The sequence below is a fragment of the Odocoileus virginianus genome, chromosome 7, assembly GCF_023699985.2.
Source record: "Odocoileus virginianus isolate 20LAN1187 ecotype Illinois chromosome 7, Ovbor_1.2, whole genome shotgun sequence".
NCBI classification, from domain to species: domain Eukaryota; kingdom Metazoa; phylum Chordata; class Mammalia; order Artiodactyla; family Cervidae; genus Odocoileus; species Odocoileus virginianus.
The window spans coordinates 74,621,209-74,648,272 of NC_069680.1; the positions used below are offsets into that span (position 1 = coordinate 74,621,209).

Below are 27,064 nucleotides of genomic sequence, written 5' to 3' on the forward strand. Positions count from 1 at the left end.
CACTTACCCACTCATGACATTCTCTTTACTTTTCAGTGTCTACGAGCAGTTTTGAAGCTAATGTCAGAATGCTGGGCTCACAATCCAGCCTCCAGACTTACAGCTCTGAGAATCAAGAAGACACTTGCCAAGATGGTTGAATCCCAAGATGTAAAGATTTGACAGATAAAAAATCATGAGGAGAAATTCTAGACTGCAAGAACTGTTTTCACCCAAGGAATGGGTGGAATTAGAATAGAATGAGGATGTTAACTTGGTTCTCAGACTCTTTCCTCACTACACCTTCACAGGCTGCTAATATTAAACCTTTCAGTACTCTGTAGAATACAAGCTGGGAACTTCTAAACACTTCATTCTTTATATATGGACAACTTTATTTTAAATGTGGTTTTTGATGCCTTTTTTTTATTGGATTTTTATGAACTGCATCAAGACTTCAATCCTGATTAATAAGTCTCCAGTCAAACTCTGGGTACTGAATTACCTGTTCATAAAATGGTGCTTTCTGTGAAAGCCTTGAGAAGATAAATGAATTCAGCAGAGATGGAGAAATATACACGTTTGCCTTCTACCTGAAAAAAATTTAATCTATTTGTATTCTACCTTTGTAAACAGCCTATGGATTATGATCTGTTTGGGATGCAGTACTGCTTCATTTATGATAGTTTGTCATGCCTTGATGACGGTGTGTGTGTGTCTGTGTACATACGTGCATACCAGAGTTCCTCTGCTGCCATTTGAATTAGAAGAAAATAATTTGTGAATGCACAGGAAGATATTGGTGGCTGTGGGTTTTGTGCTTTAAAAATGCATTATCTGACCGAGATTTGCCAATCGCATAAAAGCCATTTACCTTGCAAGTGAGCTAGCTTCTCCACCAACTTTATTTTTTAACATTAAAGTTAATATAAAGGCCAAAAGGAGTTAAAAGTGTATGTAAATTTGGACTGTTTTCCTCCCACCACAAACTTTTTTTTTTGTTAATTGTTATTATTGTCATGAAAAACATCCTGTCCAAAGTTGGAACTTCCAATGCCATGAAACCTAAAGAAAACACTTCTTATTGAAGTGAATACTAATTAATGAATTTGATAGCAATGTAAGTGCCTATAACCATGTTCTGTATTCTTTATTCTCAGTAACTTTTAAAAGGGAAGTTATTTATATTTTGTGTGTAATATGCTTTACTTGCAAATTACCTGCTCCTTTACAACCATATTTTATACATGTACATACATTAATACTATAGAAACCAGCTCATATGTACCTCATATCCCATCCTTAAGGGAAAAACATTAAAAGATCATCAGAAAAATATATAAAGTAGAAACTGCATGTGAAATCTTCACAATTAATTCAAAACAGTATATCAAATCTAGGACTTTGTTTAACTTTAGGTATAGACTTTGATTAAGATGCCATCATCTCAGTTCTGTTTATGAAGCATCCTCAAATTAGAAATTTCTATCTCACGAGTTAATACACATTTGTCATCAACTATTTTAGACACTTAAATCATTTAAAATTTTTAGTTTTATGATTTCAGTTTCATAAGTTTGTGAAAACAGTGAAAGGTCAGGCAAAAAGTTCAATATCTAGTCAGTACCTGTATCTATACCATACAGCTCTTATTCAATAACATATTTGAATATAATACATATTTCATGGATGCCTTGTTTTCCCAAGGAGTAACTCTGATCTACTTATTAAAAGTATATTTCTGTAATGCCTTTTAAATATTACTGTCTTACTCTGAACAAACAGCTCATGGATGCATAAAGTGAGGATTTTCTTGAGTACTGCATAAAATAAATGTGATTATCATAACAACATAGTAAAAAAAAACTTCAAAGTGGAGGAATCAGACAGTCAGGAATTGTCCATTGCCAAAAATGTGATTGACATTTAAGGATGAAACTTGATATATTGGTCAAATTTCACAAATTTGAAATTTGCTTTAACAGTTTTGACCAAGTTTAATAGTTTACTATCTAACATAACTAAAGTTTGGAGTGTTCATCAAGATAAGTAAATTTATATATTGATAGTACGCAATAACTTGCTCTTTGAGAATGTTGTCCCCATCACTATACTGAGAAATATAGATGTTTTAATCTAACTTGCCATGTAATTTAAGAATAATTATGAGCTCTGATATAGTTAAAGTTAACCTTGATTTATTTTTTATTTGATAACTATAAATCTTGAAAATAATTTGTCATCCTAATAAAGGAAAATGTAAAAGAAAGGCAAAGTATTCCTAGAATTGTTAAAATATTATGTGGAAGCAAAAATTCCAGGTAATATATGACCATTATAATTTTTTAATTAAATTGACCTATTAAAAATGATATCAAGGACTAACTATAGAAACTTGTTCAATAAAAGTATTTTCTAACAAAAGATGTTTTTTAATATTAATGGTCTTTGAAGAGCAAATGATGTCATATTTGAAATTCTAAAGCCTACAAAAAACTGCAGGAAACCTATTTTTTTCTCTCCTTTTATTCTTAAGTTTCTGACTTCTTATTTAAAGAGTAAAAGAGGAAGGATTTCATAGCACCATAGATAACTTGTAAAACCCTTAAAGTCATTATTTGGTCCTGCTTACAACTTAGCATCTTAAAAATTTGTGGCTTCTGTGTCTCATCCCTTTTAGTAAAACATAAAAACAAACAAAAAACCAAAGCTACCTGAATATAACAAAACTTAATCTTCCCTCAAAGAAAAGTCTCCTAATGAATTCTCTTTCTGTTGGTAAATATCTCTAGAATCAGAGGCATACTAAGATTGACTTTAGTGTGTCTATTCTGAGCTTTTCCTGTGTTTCTTATTGGACAAGTTTCTGAAGCATAAAATTTGAGTCTGGTTTTTCTGGAACTGTTTTCATAAAAGATACTGCAATCACCATTTTATATTGCCTTTCCAATTTCAAGAGTGTTTTTGACCTTAGAAAGTGACTTAAGGTTTTTGAAAATTATCTTTTCCTAGAATGTGCCAGATTTTTAATTTATTCACTGTATAAAAAAATATTTGGTACCTATTTTCCCCCAGATGCTTGGCTTTTGTTTAGAACAAAAATGGAATTCGGTGTTTAAAGAATCATGCATCTCTAAGTTGGCCCAAGATCAAATTTGAATAATTATTCCAGGCAAGATTTTATAAATTAAATTACCTGTGTTTCATGTTGTTTTGAAATGTTTCTAAATATCTAAGATAATTTCAGCAGCAGAAATATGAATTAACTTTTAAAAAAATTGTTGCAGCTCTTGTACTGTTTAAAAGTGGTAATATTTATTGTTTGCTTGGGTCAGATGTTAAAATAATAATGTAGCAGTTCATCTTCTTGCCTCAGTGCTGTTATGAGTGTCACAGTGAAAATTGCAGAGAGAGTTGACATATTCATAAAAATCAAATTAAATCTAGGGCAGCATCACATGAAGTTACATGTAATGATTGTCCCATAAGGAAAGTATGTGAATACTGCTTTTGCAAAGGATTAAATATATTGTAATTTTAGCTTGTGCTCTGTACTATGCTTTCAGTGGAATTATTTAAGCCCATTTAGTGACTGTTGTACTTGCCAATTTTAAAAACTAAAATGTAGTATATATTGTATAAAATGAAAGTATCATTATAGCTTAATTAGGAAAGTTGTACATAAACACTGAAAAGGGTTAAAAACAGGCAGTTTTATTATGCAATTGTAAAACACCAAAAATATAGATTCATCTTTGATATGTAATACACTAAATGTATTTTGTACAGCATCTGGTTTAAAAGGTGCCTTATTAAGTTTACCATTGATTGCTTTGTTCTATATATAGATTACATCCAATGTATCATTTTTAAGTAAATAACCTTATTTTAGTATACTTTAGTGATGTGTTTTGTGAAACTCTACTTTGACTATATTGTGTGTCAGAAGCCACGTGTCTGGTGAATTAACAAATAAGTTAGCATACATACTTATGTCCCTGAGATGTGCATTTCATCTACCAGAAACCCAGTATGGGACACAGACAGGTAAGTGACCACACACTCTTTCCTTTATGTAGATAAATTATAAGATAAATTACAAGCCTATTACAGCTGAGGGTTATTTTCCTTAAGATTTATTTTCTAATTCTAAAAATAGGTACACATTATAGAAATTTTAGAAAACCTAGGAAAGAATAAAGAAACAAATGAAATGATTCAAAATCCTATTGCCAGATAGTGCCACTACTTACATTTGGTGGTTTCTTTTCAGTCTTTTTTGCTGCTGCATATTTCTTACAATGTTGAAGTCACAGTGTGTGGTTACATATCAATTGAAAATATGATTTTTTAAAAAATTGACTACATAGCATTCCATTAAGTAGATGGAACAATTTGTTTTTATAATTCCCTGTTGAATATTTGGGTTATTTTCATTGTTTGAGAAAATATAATCAATGTATTGAACTTCCTTGTATATAAATCTTCATATACTTATTTTCTTAGGTTACACTCTTAAAAGTGGAAACAATAGATGTGAACTTTCAAAAGTTCTTCAAGATGAAAAAAAAATCTGAGATTCTTGATAAATACTACTACCTTGCTGTCCAAAAAGGTTTCTCATTTACACTCCAAGAGCAGTGTAAGAGTGCTCGTGTCACTACCTAGCCAGGTAATTTCTTGCAAGTTTTTTCTCTTTCTGCTAATAGAGTGCCTGATTTCTTGCCTGAAACTAGCTTCTTTTAAGAGTAGTGGAGTCCGTTTATCTGACCTTAGTGTTCCTGCTGCAGCAAATGGTTTTTTTAAAGCTTAAACTTCAGGGAAGTAAAGGGAGCTTTCCTTCTCTCCTGTAGCGACATCATTTTGCCTCCTGCGCTTGGTCTCGCCACCTACTAGAGCTGTTTTCAGCTGTGTGTAAATTCAGTCAGTGTGCCTTGTGATGCCTTTTCTTCGGCATTTGAACATGTTAAATCCTCATAAGAGATTTGGAACTAGTTGATGTCTCCCCCCACAAAAAAATATATATATGTTGGGAGATACCCTATTATAGACTCCTTATCCTCCTTTAGTGTCAATGTAAGACAGTTTCTTGAAATAATAGCATGCTGTGCAGCTTGATAAAGAAGAATCAGGGATTTCTGGGGCCTATCAAGTACATGCCAGCTTTTTTCCCATCTCTAAAAAGCTGACTTGGACTTCCCTGCTGGTTTGGTTGCCACAACTGCGCTCCCAATGCAGGGGGCCTGGGTTCGATCCCTGGTTAGGGAACTAGATCCCACATGCTGCAACTAAGAGCTTGTATGCTTCAACTTAGATCCTGCTCAGCCAAAATTTTTTAGACACTGTTCTTCTGGAAGAGCCTAATCTTTATAGGTAGTTTTAAGCAGACGCAAATTCAGTCATTAAGTCTTCATTCTCTGGGAGAAGTATTTACCTGCCTATTGCTAGTACATGAACCATTTCTGGTACTTCATACTTCAGTTGGATGCATATTCCTAAAAAAACAAGCCTGACTTTAGCCCTTGGAGCAGTACAGCCAAAGTGGACACAGTTCACTGCAGGTGACTGGCCAGAAGTACAGGCAGAGGCCATGCAATGGCAGTGTTCCTGCTGCAGTCATGGGGAGTTAAACACTGTGAGCCCATGGTAAGAGCAGATGGGCAAGTCACCCTGAAGCTGGGAATCAGGAAGCAAAAACTTAGTACAAGTACAAAGGTACGTAGAAAACAGTATTTCAGATGGAAGCAGAGACTAGAGCTGAAAGGTTAATCCATAATTATCTTTTGAATTGCTATTGAATTGTTATTCTCTTTTTTAGATGCAGTATGTGTGGCCTACCTACTACTGCTCTGAACTTTATCTTCCTGGTTGTTGTCCAGTTACTTGCTCAGAGTGAAATTCAGAATAATTCTAGATGCCCCAGTGCTCTCTACCCCCACCTCACTCAATGACCTAGATTTTATACAGGGAACAGAAAATGTTACCATTGTTTTAGAAATCAGTATGAAATTCTTACATTCAAAGTATTTTTAAACAAGAGGAAGAAAGAACTTGGGCCTCTTTTATTTTTAGGTAGGGAAAGCCTTTTTTGAAAGCAGCTTTAGAATCAGGTTGAAGCACAGCTGTTGCTCCATTCTCTGTGCTCTCCTATGTGACTAAAGTCCAAGTAAGTGTTGAAAACCACCAGAAGAAGGAAGGGGAAAGCTGTGTCAAAAAAAAGAACCAACACTATTGGGGAAAGCATTTCAATCAGGCACTTTAAAAGCAGTTTTTATTATTAATAATTGACTGTCCCTTCACACTTGGCTAGTGGTATTGTTGAAGAGAGATTCTAACTTGGAAGATTCTGCTGCATGATCTCCAAGCATCCCTGTGGCCAGTAAGAAGTCTGATACGTGTCTGATTCAGTCCTTTCTGGTTTAACTTACCCCTTTTCATTCAGGGAACACAGTTTAATTTTTGTTTTTGATGTTTGGAAGTTTAAACTTGCCATGTCTAGATATATTCATTCTGTTTCTCAATACTAATTGGGTCCTGTTAATGTTTCCTTAGAAACTTTTCTTCCATCGCTTCTCTACTGTCCCTTCCCTTTTACTTTTCTGTTTCTCGAACTGCTTTAGACAAATAATAGGTCCCATGGATGTTGCTTCCATATTGCTTACATGTCTTTCATGTTTCATCCTGCCTTTTGCTTTGCTGCCCACCTACTGAGTGTTTTATTTCAACAACCAAATTTTATTTCAACTTTATTTGTATTTTGAAAAAATTTCAAACTTCAAGAAAAGTTGCAAAAGTAACTTTGCAAAGTAAAGTTGCCATTTACACTTCATCCAGATTTATAAGCTTACATTTTGTTACATTTGTCACACAAATCACTTACTGCTTTGCCATTCTTCATGTATACAAGAATTGCAGAGGTTCATCTTGGAATGTCTGTGTACAGACATCCACATATACTTTTTTCTGAACTACTTGGAGTAAATTACAGAGGTCATGCCTCTTTACCCCTGAATCCTTCAGAGATACTCTGTTACATAGCCAATTATATACAGTTTTCAAAATCAGGAAAGTTAACATTTATACCATAATGATTATCAGCAATACCATAGTCTGCAGACCTTATTCAGGTTTTGCTAGTTGTTTCAGTGAAGTCCTTGAGCACATTTTCCTGGTCCATAAGCTGCCTCAGATCTTGCATTGCCTTTAAATGTCCTGTCTCCTTATTCTTGTTCAATCTGAAACAGTTCTCTAGATTTTGTCTCTTGTGACACCAAGATTTTCCAGAATAAAGGCCAGCAATTTTGTGGACATGATGTTTGTGTCCTCAGGGCATCCCACCAGGATGCCATGGCATCAGTATCTCATTGATGGTGTTCTTGATGAGCCCTTTTTAAGGTGCTACTCACCTAGTTTCCCTGCTGTCAATTTCCTGTTTTCCTTTTGTACTTAGCTTGTTGTGAGAGATACTTTGAGACTGCATTTTAACATCCATTGATAACTTCTACATGAATCAGTGATTACAGACTGGTGATTTTCTGATTCCATTTTTACATTTACACTTATTAATTGGCATTCTGCTACAAGGAATAAATGCTCTGTTTTTGTTTATTTTTTATTGTCAGTATGGACTCTCATTCAATAAGTTATAGTCTGTTAGGTCATTTTTTGTTCTGATGCTCAAATTGACCCAGACTTGGCTGCTGTGAGTTCATCAAGGTGGCGCTTGAGTCCTTTTGACACATATCCGTTGTTTTTGAGCACTTTTTACTTTGGGGCACATGAAGATGTTCCAGGCTCATCTGGTGTTTTCCTTGCCCCTGCCATTGAGTTAGCCATTTCTCTTTGGTTCCTTTTAGGGAGGATGATAATTAGGAACCAGGGTCTAGGTGGCAAATAATCAATCTGAATTTCCAATTTCCTGTATTGTTTATAGAGATTTATATATTCCGAAGTTCTCGGTTTGTTGAGTTTGGAACCTCTCGTTCAGGACACTGGATTTCCACTTATGTTAAGCAGTTTGATGTTGTTGCTCATCTGTGTATTTGTGAATCCTTGCTGAACCCAGTTCTGTGTTCCTCGGGTTCCTGCTTTTATCAAGGAGTGATGGAACTTTCTGTTAGAGCAAAAATAAGTAATCCTTTCCTCTCTTCTTAATCTACTCTAGAGGATTCAGGCTTTCCCCGCTCTGCATGTTTACCTCTACAAGCAGAAAAGAGTTTTGTCATTGTCAGGCCAGGTTTAGGGGAGCTTTCTTCATGGAGGAATGATGCTCAGTCTGAAGCTGGGAGAGGAGTTTTTGAGATAAACATCATGGGAGAGGAGAGGAACTTCAGAGTATGAGAGGAAAAGGGAGTTTTAACCAACATTTTTAATAGACCATATATCCTCTTCATGATGTTTCTGAAATGAGTTATTTTGACATGTTGTGGTTTGTGGAGACACAGCTCAGGATTTCCTCCAGCAGTCTTGGCTGTGATCAAGTCACACGTATCCTCTGGGTGTGGGAGGTTCTTGCCTCTAGGTGTCAGTAGCCGCTGTGTGACTGCTGGGGACTGACCGGCGGGCACTGCTCCAGCTCCAGACGGAGGCCACTGTCACCAGCTGCTTATTCAGCTCAAGCTGCCACACCTACCCCTCCCTCCTCCACAGACCAAGAAGAGCTGAGTGTGAGTTCAGGGATCCCCCGAAATCACTCCCATCTCTCAAGTGTTTTGATTTATGACTTCCTATTGCTATTTCATTTTGTAGTTTCTCCCTTGTACTTCTGTTTTATAGGAGTTAACTAAGATTTCCTGATATGTTTATGGTACCATTCTTGTGTTTCAATGATATTTTTGAGTATTTTTGTGTATTTTTTTTTTACCATCGGGTTTAGGGAATTTTGATACCACTCTGTGCATGAGTCATTGTCTTGTTTTGGATGCCACAAATGAAGGGTATTTTAACACTTGCCTGGGTAATGGGGGGTCTCCTTTGGGGGCACTCAAAACAGACTCTCCACCCAGAGCCATTAATGGAAGAAATAAGAAATCCATTAGGGACTTCCCTGGCAGTCTAGTGATTAAGACTACCTTCCAAAGCAAGGAGTATAGGTTTAGTCCCTGGTTGGGGAGCTAAGATCCCATGCCTCGTGGCCAAACCCCCCCCCAAAAAAACCCCTAAAACAGAAACAGTATTGTAACAAATTCAATAAAGACTTTAAAGATGGTCCACATTAAAAAAAAAAATCATCAAAAGAAAATAGATCCATTGAACTTCAGAATTCTTGATAATCTGAGGTCCTGGTTACAGAAGTATTTAAACAAAATTTATACTTAAACTTGATATTAAGATTTTGTGAAATTTGCATGGAAAGCACTCTATTTGAAAGAACCATTGTCTCCAGTTCTTACCCCAGAAACTTCAGGAGTGGTTTATCCATGATTCTGGAAGAGTTTACCAGTTAGCACTTTTCATTTATAACTTCCCTGTTAAATAGCACCAGCCATATGTGGGTTGAAGGACATGTGCCCCTTATAGAGGATGTCAGTTCATAATAAGCCACTCTGCTTATTATGTGCAGTAAATTCCAAATGAAAGTCGTAAATAAGATTGTGTTACCCTAAATGTCTCACTTCGTCACCAGCACAGCCTGACCAGTAACAGCAGGACTGAACAGAAAGAAGACACAGCATGGTCTTCCTAGAAGCAAGCGTGGCCTGGTACTGGCTTTCCAGTCTTTGGTCAGGAGTGGCCCTAATACGTCATATCTGGTGTCAGGATTACTCTTGCAGCTGAGCTGCAGTAGCAGGAGGCCCTGGCCGGAAGGGCAAAGGAATCAAAGAGTAGAACCTGTGGTCAAGATAATAAAACACCAGAACATTTAGAGTTGTTAGACTGACCACCTCATACACAGGTGAAAAAGTTCAAGAGTGGTTGTGATTTACCCCAAGGTCAAACTGTCAGTGGCAATGTAGCTGGCATATTGTTCCTTTTAACACTGATATTTTAGCACATTGAGCACACCAAGCTTAGAAATTCTGAGGGACAAATTATTTGAATTCAGGAGCCCTGGAAACAATGAGAGGGGCCAGGAACCTTGTTAACCCTCACAGGCAATTCTGTCCTTTTTCATCACCCAGACCAGTCTGGTTTTCTTATGGACAAAGGTATATCCAACAAATAACAGATACCTACTCCCCAAATAAAAATGTTTTCTGACAAGTAGATGACTGCTTTCTCAAGCCTGTTCTCTTCAGGATCTGTAACTTTCTGAAAACCATACATTAATACTGTAGGAATAACTGCAACTCTAAGCTGTACTCTGTAATTCAATATTCTGTGGATACTGCAGCGGCCTCTGAGTGTTTTAGGTAGTGTTAACAACTGAAATTGTGAAGTCACATCCCAAACAGTTTGACTTTGCCCCATATTTCTACCTACTTCACCAAATTTTTTGTTCTCCATACTGGTTTGCTTCGCAAACCAGCCAGATCTGAAGGGCATCACTTTATTCCAAAGATGATGATTCATTGAGGGAGATTTTACCATCTTCCTTCTCTTCTCTCAGCTACCTTCTTGTTGAGAAATGATAATGAGAACCGGGGTGGTCATAAGCTATTGGAGAAAGCAAAAAAGGTAAAGGCTATACACTTTTAGTTCGTGTTTGTCATGGCTTGGCCTTTACCCTGTGTGAGGCAGGGAGAAAAGGGAGTAAAGTTAAAGTTACAAGGCAAGTTCAAGGAAGGACTGAAACTAAGGAAAAGATAATAACTTGTGTTTCCCTTGGTTAAGTCAACCAGGTCTTTTGTCTCCACTTTTGACTGATAGTCACCAAACAGTTGGTTTCCTCCTCCTGCTCCGTAGTAGATAGAGTAGCTTCCAGTTTTGTCCCAAATGTCACTTCCATTTAAACATATTCTTTTTGGGAAAGAATGGTTTTTTAGCATAAGATGAAGAGGAAGCAGGAGAAAGGTTTAAAGTGTTGTATGTAAGTTTCCAACCACAGGAGGAGCCAAACACCAAAGCAGCTGCAGAACACAGGGTAAGGCCAGGAACTGGAGTCCAAGCCATGCTGCCTCAGAAGGCAGACCAAGCCAAGAGTCACACACCCCGGGCCAGGGCCTGCCCGGGGAGAAGCATTCCAGTCTTTCTCATTAAGAAACAGCCAGACCCAGTGCATCTAGAGAGCGGCCACAAATACCACGTTGTCTTTGGAGAAGGTTTCCAGGGAAAAGCTAGACCAACTGGATGGTCTCCAGGCCAAGGAGAGCTGGACAAGTCCACAGTGTCTGGTCAGAGCTGTGCTTGGTACTCAGGTCTTGAATAACAGGAAGCCCCCGAATGCAGTGCCTGGCGGGCTTCTCTTCATTATTGATCCCTGGGTTAGCTCAAACCACACTCTCTCACCCTTTTGCAGCTCAGCCATAGCAAAGGTTGTTGCTGGGCTCCCACCCCTCTGCTCCTCGGTGGTATAGACAGGGGTCCGATGGTGACCTCCAAACACCAGCTGCCCGGCGCCTGGTCCCGGACCAAATTCAATGCTCACTGCAAACAGATAGACCCCACGCTCAGGGACTCGGAAGTAGCCATGTTCAGGGAAGTAGCTGCTGCCGACGTTGATGTAAGCAGTGTTGAACTTCACTGTCTGCAGAGCAGTGGTCCCTTCTGAAAAGCTGGCGTAGAAGGCCACAGGGGAGCCTGGAATACGGGAGGAAAGCATCAGTGATTCAGTCCCTTGCTCCCTCAGGTGGGAAATTATACCGAGCCCTACCTTCCTCACCTTAACATGAGAAAGAGATCACTATTTCTAGATAACCTAGATATTCCCAATAGCAGTGTATCTTGGGAGTTAACTGGCTAATTCTCAGCATTTCACTAGTTGACAGGAAAATACAAGTCTGTTGTCTGTATTAGTGTACATTTTAACAAAGCTTTTTCTTGTTTGATCCTTCTTTCCAACATACTTGAGAGGAAAGTACCCTGAATGAGGAAGCTGAGTAAGTGGCATCTAAGGCAATATACTTTGTCAATGACAGACTGCATCTGGAACCTAGGTCTCTTGACTCCCAGATTCCTGCCACCTTCAAGGGATCTTGAGATACCCAGGGGAAAGAAAATATTACCTCTCCTCAAATGCTAACCTTGGTGAGATCATTAAGGAATGAAGAGTGGTTCTTACTAGATGTTTATTACAGAACCCTTGACAGAGAAGGAAAGAGCAGGTGGGTCCAGGCAAGAAAAATCCTTTCAAGCTGATCATGTTAATATTTTCAAAATGTTGTACCCGAACCCAGGGAGGGGAAACGGGCCCAGAAAGGCAAGGCTTGCTCCAGACGACACACTAATAAATGGCCAAACTGGGAGGAGTTAGCTGTGGGTCTCCTGACTTCTGGGGCTCTTCCACTTGAAGAACCAAGTTAGTAAGTCTAAAGAGGGTAAAATACACACAAGAGGCCTGGAGCCAGAGGAAGCCTGGGTGGATGGGGGCTTTAAATGTGCATTAATTTTTTTTAAACACTGCCCTTGTAGAGAAGGAGGACAAAAAGAAGCAAATGAAAAATATGGGAAACCTGTTGAAAATGTGTTCATTTCCCCAGTACCCCTCGACTCCCCCATCCTGGCCTCCGCACTGATAAGGTCATGTTCCTCACATGCTCCATCGTTGTTCCCTTAAGCTAAGGGCTCTGTGCCCTCTCCACCCCTCTGTGGAGACCAAGCTCCCCATTTCTTGGGATGAAACCGAGACCCAACAGGAAGCATTTGCATAGAAGACTTGAGTCCCAGAACGACAGCCCCTGCACTTAGCCTCTAGGTCTAACAACAACAAAATGACAAAATTTTGCTTTTCTTTAGTTCTGGAAGGTTTTCTGGGAGTTAGAATAGTTCACCGGTCTGCGTGCTGCTGGTGGCTCTGTAGTTCTCCCAGAACCCAGGAGGTGGCGCACTTGCCCCGCTGAAGGAAGGCCAGCCTAGCATGCCCTCTGCCGGAGGCCCCAGCCAGCCAGTGGCTGGATGTGCTCCTTAGAAGTGGAAGGGTTGTGCTTCATGTTGGCCAGCCAGTGAACTCAGTGCGCTTCCCTGCAGAGCACAGGGTCAAGCTCAATGGCCTACCCATATGAAACTTTTAATTTTAAGGGAAAAAAAATTAATATTTCAGTGGTAAACTCAAGATATTTAAACTATCAGGCAATTTGAGGCCTTGCACTACTCACAAGAGGGTAAAAGATGTGTGATGGGTAGCCTCATAGCCACAGCCATGAAAATACTGGAGAAGTGGGAAAACTGACATGTTTCTAGTAAATTTTAAGCCTTGTGCTAGGTTTTTGGCAAATGTATCTACTAGTCCTACCGGCAACCATTTGTTGTAGGTAGGGGTTCTCCCTTTTACAGAGGGAGAAACTGAGACACAAGTGGTGCTAGAAGCTGTATATGTCCACTGCTCCCAGGGAGACACTGGCTTGTGGGGCCATCGTGGAGAGCAAGTGGGAGCGGGGCAGGCCTGTGGTACGATCCTCCACAAAGCCGCAGACTACCCACATGCCAGGCCTCACCAGGCATCCACAGCCCAGATGGCAGCTTTGTCCTCACCCCCGTGTTTAGGTGAGGAGGTAGCTGTGGCCCTAAGGCCATCTTCTCTGGCAAGGGAGTCACTTGAGTAGGGGTCCACTTCCCAGGGCCATGCTCAGGGGGGCTCGGAAGGCTGGCTGCTCATCTCTTCAGCCTCAGAACCAAGTTTCCCAGGGCCCTGTAGGGACCCGTTGAGGGCCTTTCACAGGGGAAGAGCCAGCTCCCTAGAGACAGCTGGACTGGGTTTCTCTGAGCTGTCTCAGACGAGCTCCTTTTGGATCCCAAGGCCTTCCCCTGTACTGTGGGGTGCTGCCCCTGGCAGATGACACCATACCTTATCCAGACACTCACCTGTACATAAAAGAAAGCTTAAAGACATGTGGTGGGTGCAGTGGGATGGGGAGAAAGGCTGAGATTGAGGGATTTGAGGGTGTGGTTATGGAGGAGAGGGCTTCTCTGGTGGCTCAGACAGTAAAGAATCTGCCTGCAATGCAGGAGACCTGGGTTCAATTCCTGGGTTGGGAAGATCAACCTGAAGAAGGGGGCAGCTACCCACTCCAATATTCTGGCTTGGAGAATTCCATGAACAGAGGAGCCCGGTAGGCTCCATGGGGTCACAGTCTGACACAACTGAGCGACCTTCATTTTCACTTATGGGAGAGAGAAACACCCCCCACCCCTAGCCCTACTGTTGGAGTGGCAAGCAGCCGCTGGTGTTTAATGGGCCTCAGATGTCTGTGTGGTGGGGCTCAGCCTGCTCACTGACAGTTCAGTCCTGTGACTTCTACCTCCTGATACCCCAGGTAGCTTATACTTCTAATACTGCCTAGTTCTGAATGGAAGGTAGGTCAAAGGCAAAGCGGCCCTGAGTAGCGGTGACTGAGGGTCATCCTGCTCTCCTTCACCCCTGCCTCCTCTGAGGTGGAAGAGCTGTTGGCAGATAGCAATCCTAGACCCCTCCAGCACCTACCTCCTCTAGGAACTCAGGCCTAGGAACTCACCTGCCTCCCAGAGCACTGGCCCTTTGACATGCGCATCCTCTAAAGATTCCACTTGCTTCCGATCCCTCCTCTTGGGAGCTTCCAGGCCTTTCTGCTGCTTCTTCCCTTTCCTGTTCAGCATGGCCTGCAGCTTCTCAAGGTCCAGGCTGACGTTGGCTGCCACGAGCCCTTGGAAGTTCCCAAAGAGGCTGTGGAAGAGGCGCTGGTGCCTCTCCAAACCGCGCTCAGTCGTGGAGAGCTCCCCGCGAAGGCCCTCGAGGGAGCTATTGAGGGAGGAGACCCAGGAGGCCTCACAGCACCGACCCACACGCTCCATGTCCGAGCTCAGGCGCTGGAGCTCCTGCGCCAGCCCATCCAGGTCCAGCGCACCGACCTCCTCTAGTGAAGCATCCTGGCTGGGCTCCAAACGCGCGGTTTGCCCACTGGCCCCCGAGGCCTGTTCCAAGGCAGTCACCCTGGCGGCCAACGCGTCCCAGTCTAAAGACTGCTCCCGCAACCTGCTGGCCGCGTCCATCAGGGCGACGCGGATCTGTTCGTAGCGCAGGGGCAGCGTGCCAGGCCCCTCCTCGGACATCTCCTCCATCACCTCCTCCCCGAAAAGAGCAGCCAGCACGGCCTCGTGCCGCAGCGCGTCCTCCAGCAGGGCGGAGAAGGAGCTGTGCAACTGGCGGATCTCGCGGCGGATCTCCGTCTCATTGGCCCGCAGCGCACTCACCTCGCCGCCCAGGGCACGCAGCTGGCTCCGGAGCCGCGCCGCCTCAGCCCGCGCCCGCTGACTCTCTGCCTGGTGCGTGTCCACGGCCAGCGATAGGGAGGCGACCGTGTCGCTCAGGGCCTGCAGGGAGGAGCCGTCCTGCTGGCGCCGCTCGTCCAGGCTCACCTGGGTCTCCTCCAGGGCTCGCGTGGTGTCCCTTTGGTCCTCCCGGATGACATCCAGGTCAAAGTAGAGCTTCTGGCAGTTGCAGTCCTTGACGTACTTGATGAGGTCGGCGTGGGCGCCCTGTAGGTGCTGGAGGGTAAGGTTGAGCTCCAGGAGCTGCCGCTCCACGTCCTCCTTGTTCTCCTCCATGATCAGTGACTTCTCCATCAGGATCACCCGCAGCTCTCGCAGCGCCGTGTGGTTCACCTCCAGCTCCTGCACCTGCCGCTGCACCTTGCTGATCTCATCGAAGGTGTCATCCGATTCCGAGTACAGCTCCTTGATCTCATCCACGTGCCGGGCCAGGGTGGCCTTCATGTCTGCCAGGGTGCTCTGTAATGCCTCTTCCCTGTGGGCAGTGGCCACATGCAGGGCAGAGAGGTTCCTCTGCAGCTGGCCCAGCCTGGCGTTCAGGCTTTCTGGCTCTGGCCTTGCTGCTGCCCCTGCTACTGCCAGGACCAGGCTGCTATTGATCCCCGCAGACTCCTGGGCCTTAAGGAGCTTCTTCAACTTGATGTCCACATCGGCCTGGACCTCTGAGAGGGACTGGTGCATGGACAGGCGCTGGGCATGTAGGCGGTCCTCCACCTCCTGCCTCAGCTGGCCCACCCTCTGGGCATTCTCCTGGACCTTGGTCTCAAATTTGGCACCAAGCTCCTGGAAGTCAGCTCTGGCCACAGAGCTCTCCTGGACCCTCTTGAGGGCCTGTCGGTTGGCCTCCACATCAAGAGATAAATTTCTTATGACCTGGGAGAGGCTGTGCAGGCTTTGGTTGAAGCTTCTCCACATGGGGCTGAGATGTCCTTGCAGGAAGGTGTTGATGTGGGGCAGTAGCACTTGCTCAAAGGATCTGGCTGGAAACTCTGCAACAGATTCATGTGTTCATACAATCCCTGCAAGAGCAGGCACCCTCCCCAGGGGGTGACTGAGTGGGGGGCGGGGGGGGAGGGGCCTCTGAAGTTTGGGCCTTCCTGCCTCCCCTTCTACTCATCCCCTAGGACATGCCCAGGCTCTTCCTCAGCCCTGGGAACCTGCCACTCACCAAGCTCTGTTTGATTTGCTTCAGTTGTTGCCGCTGTGAGGTTGCTTGCCCAGGCTTCCCACAGGCCTGGGAGGCTGTCTGCCATCTGGTGGATGTCATTCTGGAGATCTCCCAGTCGGCGTTCCTGCTGCTCCACTGTGTTGCGGATCTCTGCAGCTGGATGACCTGAATACACATAAGTGTCAGACTTCCCTGGCCTGAGCAGAACATGAGGTGCAGAGAGGAAATTTGGGGATTGAAAGCAGGGAGGTGAGTCCTGATATCCTCTGAGCAGGAGCTTAGAAGCCTTTAACTCTAGAAGGACAGATGCATGGCAAGTGAGCCCTCACCCTGACCCCTGCACTGACCTCAAACATGACTGATCTGTCAAAGCTCACTTTCCTCCTCAGTCTTAGGGACACGGCTTCTCCACATCATTCTAGGCAGCACTTGTCAATAGACAGGCATTCACCACATGATGAAATGTTCCCATCCATGACCCAGCCTTGAAAGGCCTCACAAATGGTGTCCCTAGATGGTTCTGCTGTGCTGACTCAAGACCAGGGACAACATGGTTTCTTGGCCCTGGTTAGGGGGGCTGGAGGGAGGCTTCTTCCAGACCTTGGGGGCTGATGCAATTCAGGGGGCAAGGAGGGGCCCAGAAAATAGGGTCAAGGAAAAGGGTACATGTGCTTGGCCAGCAGGCAGGTAACTCAGGGCTGTGTGAACCTTGCCGCTTTGGTGTGAGGGTGAGGTGACACAGGGCCACAGAGGAACCCCTGCTGATTCCAGGGACAGAGCTTCCCTGAAATGGCACTGCCCTATCAGAGGACAGCTGGCTTGGGCACATGAGTTCTTTCTACCTCTCCCTCCTGCACCTTCCAGGAAAGCAACATACCAGATTCAAAGTCAACTGGCCCATCCCAAGGCTCCTGGAGGCTATCACCTGGATCTTCAGGCTCAGGGGTTGCCATGGGATCTGCAGAGAAACATCAGATATTAACTCCAGAGGTTAGAGGGGCTGCGTGACCTCGGGTCAGAGGTCGAAGGGGGAGGGAGACCACAGGGCACCCTACCGTGGTGCTGGCAGTCGGGGCCCGCAAAGCCCGGGCAGCATCTCCAGGCCACGGAGGCCAGCACCTTCTGCTTGACCTGGTACACCGGCTTGTGGGCCACGCGGTACCTGGGGGAAGAGGGCTAGCTCAGAGACTCTAGGGTGAGCTGGCACAGCACCTGCGAGTAGCCCACCCTGCTACGCCGCACTCACATGACTTTGACCTTCTGGCAGTTCGGAGCCCCCTGCGGACATGGCTGCTGCGAGTGGACGAGGAATTTCTCAGTTTTGCAGGCAGCTACGAAGGTGACCAGTCTGGACTTCTGGTAGGGGCACCAATTACTGGGGGGAAGAAAAAGCCAGAAGAGAGGGCTGCTGAGCCACAGCCAGGTCTCCTCACTTCCTAGAGGTCAGCAGGGAGCCAGTGCAGAGCGCCAGGCCCCTGCCTCTGTGCCCCACTCAGCCCCAGAGATTCTGGAATCCATTAGCCTGAGAAAGGAGGGCTCTGCATTATTCATCCTGCTGCTTCAGAGGAAAAGCCCTGTGGATCCTGCCTGCAAGGACACCTGCTCCGTTGCCTTCCAGGAAGCACCCCAGTTCCCAGGTCAGCACAGAGAGGTGCAGGAGCCTCTGCCCACATCATAGAGTTACCCCCAGAGTCAGGAAGGGCTCTCCCTGTTTCTGCTGGTGCCAGGGAAGCAGTGTGGTGCTTGCTGCTCCTGGGTTTGAATCCAGAGCATCCTGGGTTTGAATCCTTCACACTTTCTGGTTGTGTGACCTTGAGTGAGGCACTTAGGGAGTTTTTGTTTCCCATCATAGGATGGAGATCACAACACCCTCCTCCAAGTGAGTATCAAGTACCTGCCTCCTCCCAGCTGCCTAGTGAACATTGCTGTCCTGCCGCCTTCTGGCAGCCCTGGCAGCCTGCCCCCATTCCCATTGCCACTGACTTTGTTCCTCACTGGAGATCTGGCTGTGGAGATGCAGAAAGGGCTGCTAAGGAGAGGCCAGACTGGGGAGGCTTTGAGTGTCAGCTGAGGACAGGGCTCTGTCCTGAAGGCATGGGGAGCCATGGAGGAGCTTAAACAGGAAGTGACATTCCAGAGCCACCCTGGGTCCTGGGTGCAGAAGGGTGGGAGGGGGCGAGACATAGGTGACTACATCAGGGGTCTTGGTGCGTAGGGGGATGGGGTGACCATATTGATTTGGAGGGCTGAGACCACGCAGACTGCTTTCCCACCTGACTCTCAGAAGCCTTGCAGCCAGCCTGAACCCTGAACCCTCTTGGCTGCAGACTGAAAAGGCTTGTCAGGAAAATGACCTCCCCACTCGAGGGGAAAGATCTAAAGAGACTGACACCAGGGGGTTTCCCCCAATGAGCTAGCCAGCAGAGCGTCCTCTATCAAAACAGATCACAGAGCCCCACTCATCCACCCAGCTTCCAATCAGTTACCTGACCTCTCTACTCTTCAGTAGGCAGACATCCAAGAGTGACCCCTGAGGAAAACCTCTTCCAAAAGAGGGAGGTCAAAACAAGCACGTGGAAGAAAATCAACTTGAAGAAAACCAGAACGGTGCAGGGAGAAAAGAACTTCCCCCAAATTTGCATTAATTCCAAGATTGACAAAAGAACTTATTGCATCCAAGAAACAAGAATAGGAAGCTACTTTAAAAATGGGGGCTAAACACTGAGAGCCCCCCAAAAAAGAACCCTTGAAATTAAAATTATAATGGTAGAAAGGCAAAAGAAATTTAATAGACAAGTTAGAGGATAAAGTTAAAGACATTTCCCTAAAAGAAGAGCAAACAGAGAGATGGAAAATATGGAAAATAGGATAGAAAAAGATCAGAAAAATAGAGAATCCATGTTGGGAACCCAACATCCAAACAATAGGAGTTCCAGAAAGAGAGAACAGAAGGAGGGAATCATTGATGAAAACAAAAAACAACCGAAGGAATATTCCAGAAGAGAAGGACTTGGAATTTTAAATTCAAAGGGCCCACCCGTTACCACAACACAATGGAAATAAATGCACAGCAAAACACATCATTGTGAAATTTTGGAACTCTAGGACTGAGAATGATTCTACACTTTCCAAGCCCCCCTCCACCCCACCCCCATACACATCAGTAAATAGAACAGCCTTGAACCTCTCAATAGCAATCAATGTGTGTGTGTTAGCCACTCAGTCGTGTCTGACTCTTTGCAACCCTATGGACTGTAGCCTGCCAGGCTCCTCTGTCCATGGGATTCTCCAAACAAGAATACTGGAGTAGGTTGCCATTTCCTTCTCTACTCAACAGCAATACCAGACACTAAAAGATAGTAAAGAATCACCTTCAAAATACTGAAGGAAAATTATTTTCAGTTTAGAATCCTATACTCAGCCTAACTATCAATTTAAGGAGCACAAAATGAAGATAATTTCCACAAGCCAGATTTTAAAGCATTCCCCCTTGCCCCAGGACCCTCATCAGAGAGCTACTAGATCAGTAGCTTGCAATCTTGCCATCAAATCTTCACATCAGAAGCATCCTGTGGCACTTTAAAACAATGACCCTGCAAGCCCCACTTCAGGCCAGTTAAAGGAAATTCTCTGGGATTAAGACCTGGGCATTGCCATTTTAAAGCTCTGTGGGTCATTCTAAGGCACAGTCCAGGATTGAGGACCACTCTGCCAGAGGTGCTTCACCAAAACAAGAGAGAACACCAAGAAACGGAAGAACAGCATCAGGAAACAGGAGTTCTGGCATAGAAATGAGAAGGGAGACCCCAGGACGTGACAGGCAGTGGGTGCGTGAGCAATGGTCCAGCCTGGAACATGGTTGGAGGCTCTGAGAGAGGCCTTCCAAGAGAACACAAGTGGTCAAACACTGAACGGAATGAAAGTGAAGAGCAGACATGGACAATTGGCCAAGAGTCTGGAACTGAATGAGGACAAAGACACAAAAAACTAAGCAAAAGGACAAAACTGAAACAAAAATGAAGATAATTGCTTATTCAGGAAAAATGAAAATTGTGCGGGGGTGGGGGTGGGGGGGAGGGATGCATAGGCTTTCCAGGACATACAGACTCTGTTGCGTCTACTCAATTTGGCTGTTGTACCGTTGTAGCAGGAAAGCGGATATTGACTGTATGTAAATAAACAGGCATGGCTGCATTCCAATCAAACTTTATTTTCAAAACAGTTGGGGGCCCAGATTTGACCCACCATTCCAGAGTTTTCTAAGTCTTGCTTATGGGTGTATATCACTAAAAAAATAAATAAAATAATTTCCACCTGGAAGACAAAATGCAGGTGAACAAGTAAGAACATCTTGGAAGACGAGTGAGGAGTATCTTTTCTAACTGTCACAACCAACTCTAATGTCAAGGAATAAAAACAACGGGATGTCAATTCCCCAGTGGTCCAGTGGTTGAGACTCCATGTTTTCAGTGCCAAGGCCATGAGTTTGAACCCTGGTCAGGGAACTAAGATCTCACAAGCCTAGCAGTGCAACCAATAAAATGAAATCAATCCAGAAAACAGTGGGATGTTGGCACAAGATACGTCAAAGATTGGGAAGGGGCCCGTACATCCCCAAGGGACAATTAAATGGTAGAAGGGGCACATGAAAATCAGGATGGAAGCAAGGGTACACACTCAACACAGAAACTGTATACTGTGAAAGAGTTGGGCCCAGAGGTCAGGACCTGGATGGAAGTAAGGTGGTCGCCTGTTTAAGGTCACCTGTTAAAGCCTCCTGTTTAAGGTCCCATGGAAATTCCTGGAACATGCTCAGATCTAGGCAGAAGTATTTCTATAAACCAGCTGTTCTCAGTGGGACATGGGTTGGAAGGAGAAGTGGTCTGCCCCACTTGAATCTGGCAACGAGGCACAATGGTAAAAAATCTCCCTGACGGTGCAGGAGACACAGGTTCAATCCCCGGGTCAGGAAGATCCCCTGGAGAAGGGAATGGCAACCCACTCCAGTATTCTTGTCTAGAGATCCTTGGACAGAGGAGCCCGGCGGGCTAAGAGTCAGATATGACTGAGCATCTGAGCATAACACACACATGGTTGACACAGCTCTGGGGATGGGGATGCTCCTGGCATCTCATGGGAGGAGGCCGCAGCCCCTTCCCTCACAACAAAGAGCTAGCCCCAGATGTCGATAGTGGGAAGCTAAGAAACACCCACTGTAACAAAGCTCTGCTTCTCACATGCTCTCTGAACTGCGGCAGAGGATCCAGAAGGCCTGTGCCCTGAGAACACCGGGTCTGGGCCAGCCTGGGCTGGGAGTGACCGGGACTTTCCACCTCGAGTTCCTAGAACTAAAAGCGGTGCTGCCCACCCTTCCTGCCCAGGAACTTTCTCTCCAGACCTGCCCAAACCTCAGGCTCCAGTGGCCACTGTTCTCCCTGCCCATACTCCCCTCCCTTGGCAGCTCCATGCCCTTGGCACAGTACAGGCTGCTGGCCCAGAAGCCCTGGGAACATTCCTGACCTTTGCTTTGGTTTCCTACAGCTCTTGGCAGTTTCTCACTGGTCCACTGAGCCCCCAGCCCTGCTCGCTGAAGTGCCCCATTGTTCTCACTGCCTCCTGGCTGGGCGCCCGGGCCCTCTTGGCACCCTCATCTCCCAGTGGTCTACCAAGAGGCAGGTGCCAGCCTAGAAATGAGTGTGGGGGGTCTCCAGCCTGGTTTGGGCCTGTCCTGGGCCTCTGACCTGGCCTGATCTGATGCCCCCTGCCAGGCAGGAGAGAGTCTGCTGCCCCCCTTAGAGCTTTTAATTGGATCTGGGAGTCCTGGACTCTCCTGCCTTCCTTGTCTTTGGATTCAGGGTGACCTTGAGCAAGGCCCTTCCTCCATCCTGGAAATGTGGAGAAGATTCCCACTCCTAGCCCCTCCCTGGGGGCGGGGGTGGGTGGGGTGAGGGGGGAAGCTTTGACGAAGGCAGAGAAAACCTCAAGCAGAGAAATGGCTGTTAGCCAAAGCCTCCTGAATTATAAATGTGCTGCTGTTGTGGCCCTTTGGGGCACTTAAGTGCTTCTTAACCAGCCAGTAAAACCCACATCCAACTGCCCCTTGAGCAGTCGTGTGAAGGAGGTTGTGTTCTCAACATTCTTGCTTTCTGAGGCCCTGAATGCAGCTGTGAATGTGATGACTCCAGGGGAGAATTTTGCCAGGCTTGGTCTCTGAGCCACAGAGGGGCCTGAGCAGGGGAGCCCGAGGCCCACTTGGTGTCCAGCCAGAGCCAGGATTCCTTGAGCATAGCTCAGGCCAGTGAGTCTCTTCCCTATTAGCGCCCAGGGCCCTGTGCCTTGGAGAACAGATACAAGGGCAGAAGGTGTAGCCACTGCCCAGAGACCAGAGTCAGGGCTCCACCCTGCTCCTGTGTGACTGCATGACTTCTCTGGGCCACAAGCTCCCAGCTGCAACAGTTGGAAACACTTCTTGTGGCGACACTGATACTGGTGACTAGCCCAGCTGGGCTGCTGGGAGGAGCATCTCCTAGACTCCCACCCCCCCTTAGGGGAGACAAAACAGGACAAAACTGAGGACACCTGGGATTTGCAGCCCAGCCAATGTAGGCCTGAAAGTGAAAGTGTGAGTTGCTCAGGCATGTCCAACTCTTTGTGTCCAACTCTTTTTTCCCTGTGTAAGAATACTGGAGTGGATAGCCATTCCCTTCTCTAGGGGATCTTCCTGACCTAGGGATCAAACCTGGGTCTCCCGCAATGCGGGTTGATTCTTTACCATCTGAGCCACCACAGTTATATAGCTCTAGGTGGCAGCCCCACCCCTCTGAGCCTCCCAGCATCTAAAGTGGAGTGGCAACCTTGCAGTACTGCCATACAATGTAGAGATAGGATGCCTTTCCTGGGTCTTGGCTCAGTCCCCACAGCAGTGGGTTCGATTCCTGGGTTGGGAAGATCCCTGGAAAAAGGGAATGGCACCCCACTCCAGTATTCTTGCCTGGAAAATTCCATGGACAGAAGAGCCTGGCAGGCTACAGTCTATGATGTCGTGAATAGTTGAACACAACTGGGCGACCTTCACTCACTCACCACAGCAGGCTCAGTCCTGCCTGGGAAGTGGCCCTGAATCTGAGGAGCCCATATCCTACCTAACCTCTTGCTCTCTCCAGCTTTACAAAAGCCTGGGAGCAGAGAGAGACCCTCTTCCTCACAATGTCCAAATGCCCAGGTCGCTGGCTTACTGGGCCCAGCTCTACAGGGTCCTGGGGGCTCTAGGAAGCACCAACCTCATTCCTCCTTCATCCTGGGATCCGGCATCAGGTTGGCTTGTTCAAGCTTCTCCTTGCAAATGGTCTCATCTGGGTCTGTGTCCAATGCTTGCCCTGGCCCCCAGGCCCCAGATAGAGGTAGGAGAGACAAATGCAGGGCAGATTGGCTCCAGCAGCTGTGAGGGAAGAGCCACAGGCTTGTGCTGGGTGGTATGAAGCCCCTGCTTGAGTATGGAGAGCCTGTTCTGCCTGCCCTTCCCCTGTGGCCGGAGAGGGGCTGGGGCTGCGTTTCCGCCTCTCCCTTCGTGGGACCACGGGAAGCAATCAGCCTGAGGAAGCTGTGCTGTGCTTCCTTCCTTTCTCACCAGCCCCTCCGGAGGCCTTGACAACCTCAGCTTGACCTGTGGGGCCTGCAGCTTCTGAGTTGTGGGCAGGAGACCAGCAGGCCTGCTGGGAGCCCCTGGAGGGTGTGGGATCAGGGATGCCCTCAGACTCCTGCCTGGGCATTTCCTGGGCCAGAGTGCCCTTGTGCGCACACCCACACCACTGGGACCACCAGGCCATGGCTGGGTGACTCCCTCAGGCCTTGAGCAGTCCAGAGACCCACCCTCCCTGGGACTAAGGGAACACAGACCTTCCCCACAGCCCCGGTGCGGGTGAGAGGGTGGGGGGTGTAGATTGGGAGAGAAGGAAGACATCTCCTCCCTCCTTCCCATCCTCTTGAGTCCCTCATACTCCCTTTCATCAGGGAGAGGTAGGCTGCCCAGAAACAGGGGCTGATGGCTTTGGGGAGGGAAGGTTGGATTCTTGGTCCTGAAATCAGAGCCTGGGTTCTCCTGCCAAGAGCCACCTGTACTCCCAGCTCTGAGCAGAGCTGGGAATGGGGCAGGAGGGGGGTCTCTCAAGGCCCAACTTCTTCCCTCTCCTCCCACGTGGCCGTCCCTCCGTCACTGAAGGCCAGTGCACACTCGCTTAGTCTGGTCCTCCCGCCTCTCCTGTCCAGTCTGATTTTGGGAAAGTGTCCAACAAACACTTTCACCTTGAAGCATCAGAGCTCTATGAGAGCTGTCCTGGGCAGATATGGGCCAGGCCTACATGACAGTGAAACTCAGCCAGCCCAGGAGACTCTGGTGACTGTAAATTGGCCCCTCTCACCCTCCAAATCCACATGGATACTCCCAACCAAGTCTGGTTTGTGTGTGGAGGTGAGAAGAGTGGGATGGGGCGGGGGGAGACATCCCTGGGACCAGAACCAGAGTATGATCCCTGGACTCAGACTCAGGTCTTGGTTCTAGTTCTCCTCAGCTGTGTGACCTTGGGCCAGCTGCTTAGCCTCTCTGAGCCTCAGGCTCCCCTATAATCAGGAGGGGATTAACAGAGATAACACTTGGCAAGATGCCCAGAGATGGGTTCGATAAATGGCACCTGCTGCTCTGACTGAGGGGTACCCTGAGGAAGGACCCACATAATCAGCACCGTATCAGCAGGAGGATCCCTGACCCTGGACAAATAAACGGACTAGAAAATGGTGTCCCAGTCTAGTCCTAAAACCATTCTGCCCATCTCCAGACGGGTGCTGAAGCAGAGCTCGCTGGATGCCGCAGCCTCCTTTTGGTTCTGCAAATAGAGCAGGGCACCCTGTCTGATCACTGCTTAGCTGTTAGGGCCAGGCTGAGGGTCTGTGCCCCTCCCCAGGCACTCAGGTCCAAGTTCTGTCCCCAGGGGTGTCTGTCTTCTAGGGCTTAGGCCAGGCCAGCCTCATCTGGGTTCAGCTTTCAGAACTGACTCCCAAGAACAGGAGCCACTCCCAGGCCAGCTGGAAACTTCCGGAACCACAGCCCCTCAGCATCCCTCATGCTGGTGTTTGATGGCATCAAGTGCTCCTGCCCTGTCCAACCTCCAGGCCCATTCCTTGCCATGGGTCAGGCAGGGAACTCCCTGTGGTCCTTAGGTCCTGGGGGACTGGGGTGCCCAGTCCAGACTGACTGGGGGTGATCTTCTAAAGGCGAGCATGACCTCTAGCGCTTCATTCAGCTTCACAGCTGGTTCAGCAGATAGATGGTATAAACCTATTTCACATACAAGTAACTGAGGTCCCGAGAGCCCCTCTTTGGCTGAGCTGGGACTGAGATCCTGTACCACATCCTCCCCCAGGTCCAGGTCCTCCTTACCGTCTGACAGGGTCCCTGCTGGTGTCCTCAGTCTCTGCCCTCCAGACCCCAGGGGGCTGAGGGTGCTGTGGATCAGAGAATCTGGTACCGGGGGCCTGCGCCCAGGTCCCCAGCATCCCCCAGCCCAGGGGCCCCCCCAGGCCAATCAGCAGTGTCAGGATCATGCTGGCTTGCAGCAGACTTAGCTTCTGTAGTGACTCCAGAAAGTGCCGGTGCCGGTGACGTCTTTAAGTTAAGTCTCAGAAGGGAAAAAAAAAAAAAGCAGGGACAACAAAGAGAGGAAGTGGCCTGGGCCGGCCCACCCGGTGAGTCCCGTCCGGCCCCGCTCACCCTCGGCCTGGCCCCCACAGGGGCAGGCAGCAGCGCAGGCCAGTTCCTGTGGCCGAGGAGGACTCGGTCAGGGACACGGGGTGTGGGAGACACAGGGGGAGGTGGTCCCACTAAGCCTGTCCCCATGGGAGTCAGAAGAAGTGCGCCAGCGTTGAGACGGAAGGAAGCGTGTCAGGAGGAAGCGGTCAGATCAGCCTCAGGGAACCTGCTGCCCATCCATGTTGGTGGCCAGGACGTGGGGGGCACTCGTGCCTACTCAGCATCTCTCACCGCTAGGCTGTGGGAGCCAGCAGGTGGGTGGAGGCCCAGATGGAGATGGGAGCTGTCCTAGGGTCACACAGTCTGTAGCTGGGCCTGGGCTGTGGGTTAGCCTTTTGTGGCCCAGTTCTTCCACCTGGCCTTGCCCGAGCCCCAGGATGGGGGTATTCACGGTGCTGGGGAGAAGTTGGGCAGGCCAGGCCAGTCCGGGAGGTTGGCCACTCTTGCCTGACAGGCCAGCTTGATCTTAACCCCTGCCCAACCTGGGACCCTGGTAGCAGAGGCGCCTTTCTTTTCTGTGTCTACTGCCCCACCCCCTGCAACCCCTCTCTGCCCCAGAGGTACACAGACACAACAGCCCCAGGCCTGGGAGCACCTAGTCAGGGTCACCCCTGTAGGTGCACAGGGTGGCAAATGGATGAGGGGCAGTGATGGATAAGGATGTGTCCAACCTGCTATGGCCCGTCCAGGGAGGGCAGGGGACAGGAGGGGAGGCTGGAGCCAGCACAGGCCCAGGGGACCCTGGGAGAAGGTGGGGGCAGCCGTGCTCCCTC

At 47.1% G+C, this 27,064-nt stretch overlaps 2 protein-coding genes across 4 annotated transcripts in view; one reads left to right on the forward strand and one right to left on the reverse strand.

Moving 5' to 3' along the window:
* BMPR1A (bone morphogenetic protein receptor type 1A) overlaps positions 1–3,875 on the forward strand; it is a 141,059-nt gene extending 137,184 nt beyond the window's left edge. For both annotated transcript variants that reach the window (XM_070470971.1, XM_020915034.2), the window contains one exon: positions 37–3,875. In XM_070470971.1, the coding sequence (XP_070327072.1) occupies positions 37–162 (126 nt within the window). In that variant the 3' untranslated portion in view covers positions 163–3,875. The remainder of the gene's footprint in view (positions 1–36) is intronic.
* Positions 3,673–26,175, reverse strand: MMRN2 (multimerin 2). Of its 2 annotated transcripts, XM_020915033.2 has the most exons (8): positions 25,923–25,986; positions 23,770–23,927; positions 17,736–17,864; positions 17,545–17,651; positions 17,367–17,447; positions 16,490–16,654; positions 14,529–16,310; positions 3,673–11,658 (listed from the first exon to the last, which is right to left on the reverse strand). In XM_020915033.2, exons 2-8 carry the CDS (start codon positions 23,772–23,774, stop codon positions 11,273–11,275), a joined length of 2,655 nt encoding a protein of 884 aa, XP_020770692.2. In that variant the 5' UTR covers positions 23,775–23,927; positions 25,923–25,986; the 3' UTR covers positions 3,673–11,272. The 2 variants fall into 2 exon arrangements, with proteins under 2 accessions (XP_020770692.2, XP_020770691.2); XM_020915032.2 differs by lacking the exon at positions 23,770–23,927 and having other exon boundaries at positions 25,923–26,175.
* Positions 26,176–27,064: the final 889 nt, after the last annotated feature.

Excerpts from the sequence above, each read along its gene's own strand:
- MMRN2 (XM_020915032.2), bottom strand. The coding sequence starts at position 26,086 with ATGATCCTGACACTGCTGATTGGCCTGGGGGGGCCCCTGGGCTGGGGG. Across the intron at positions 17,652-17,735 it reads TGCCAGAAGGTCAAAGTCAT|GTACCGCGTGGCCCACAAGC; the intron begins GTGAGTGCGGCG and ends CTCTTCCCCCAG. Across the intron at positions 17,448-17,544 it reads CCCCGACTGCCAGCACCACG|ATCCCATGGCAACCCCTGAG; the intron begins GTAGGGTGCCCT and ends GTTTCTCTGCAG.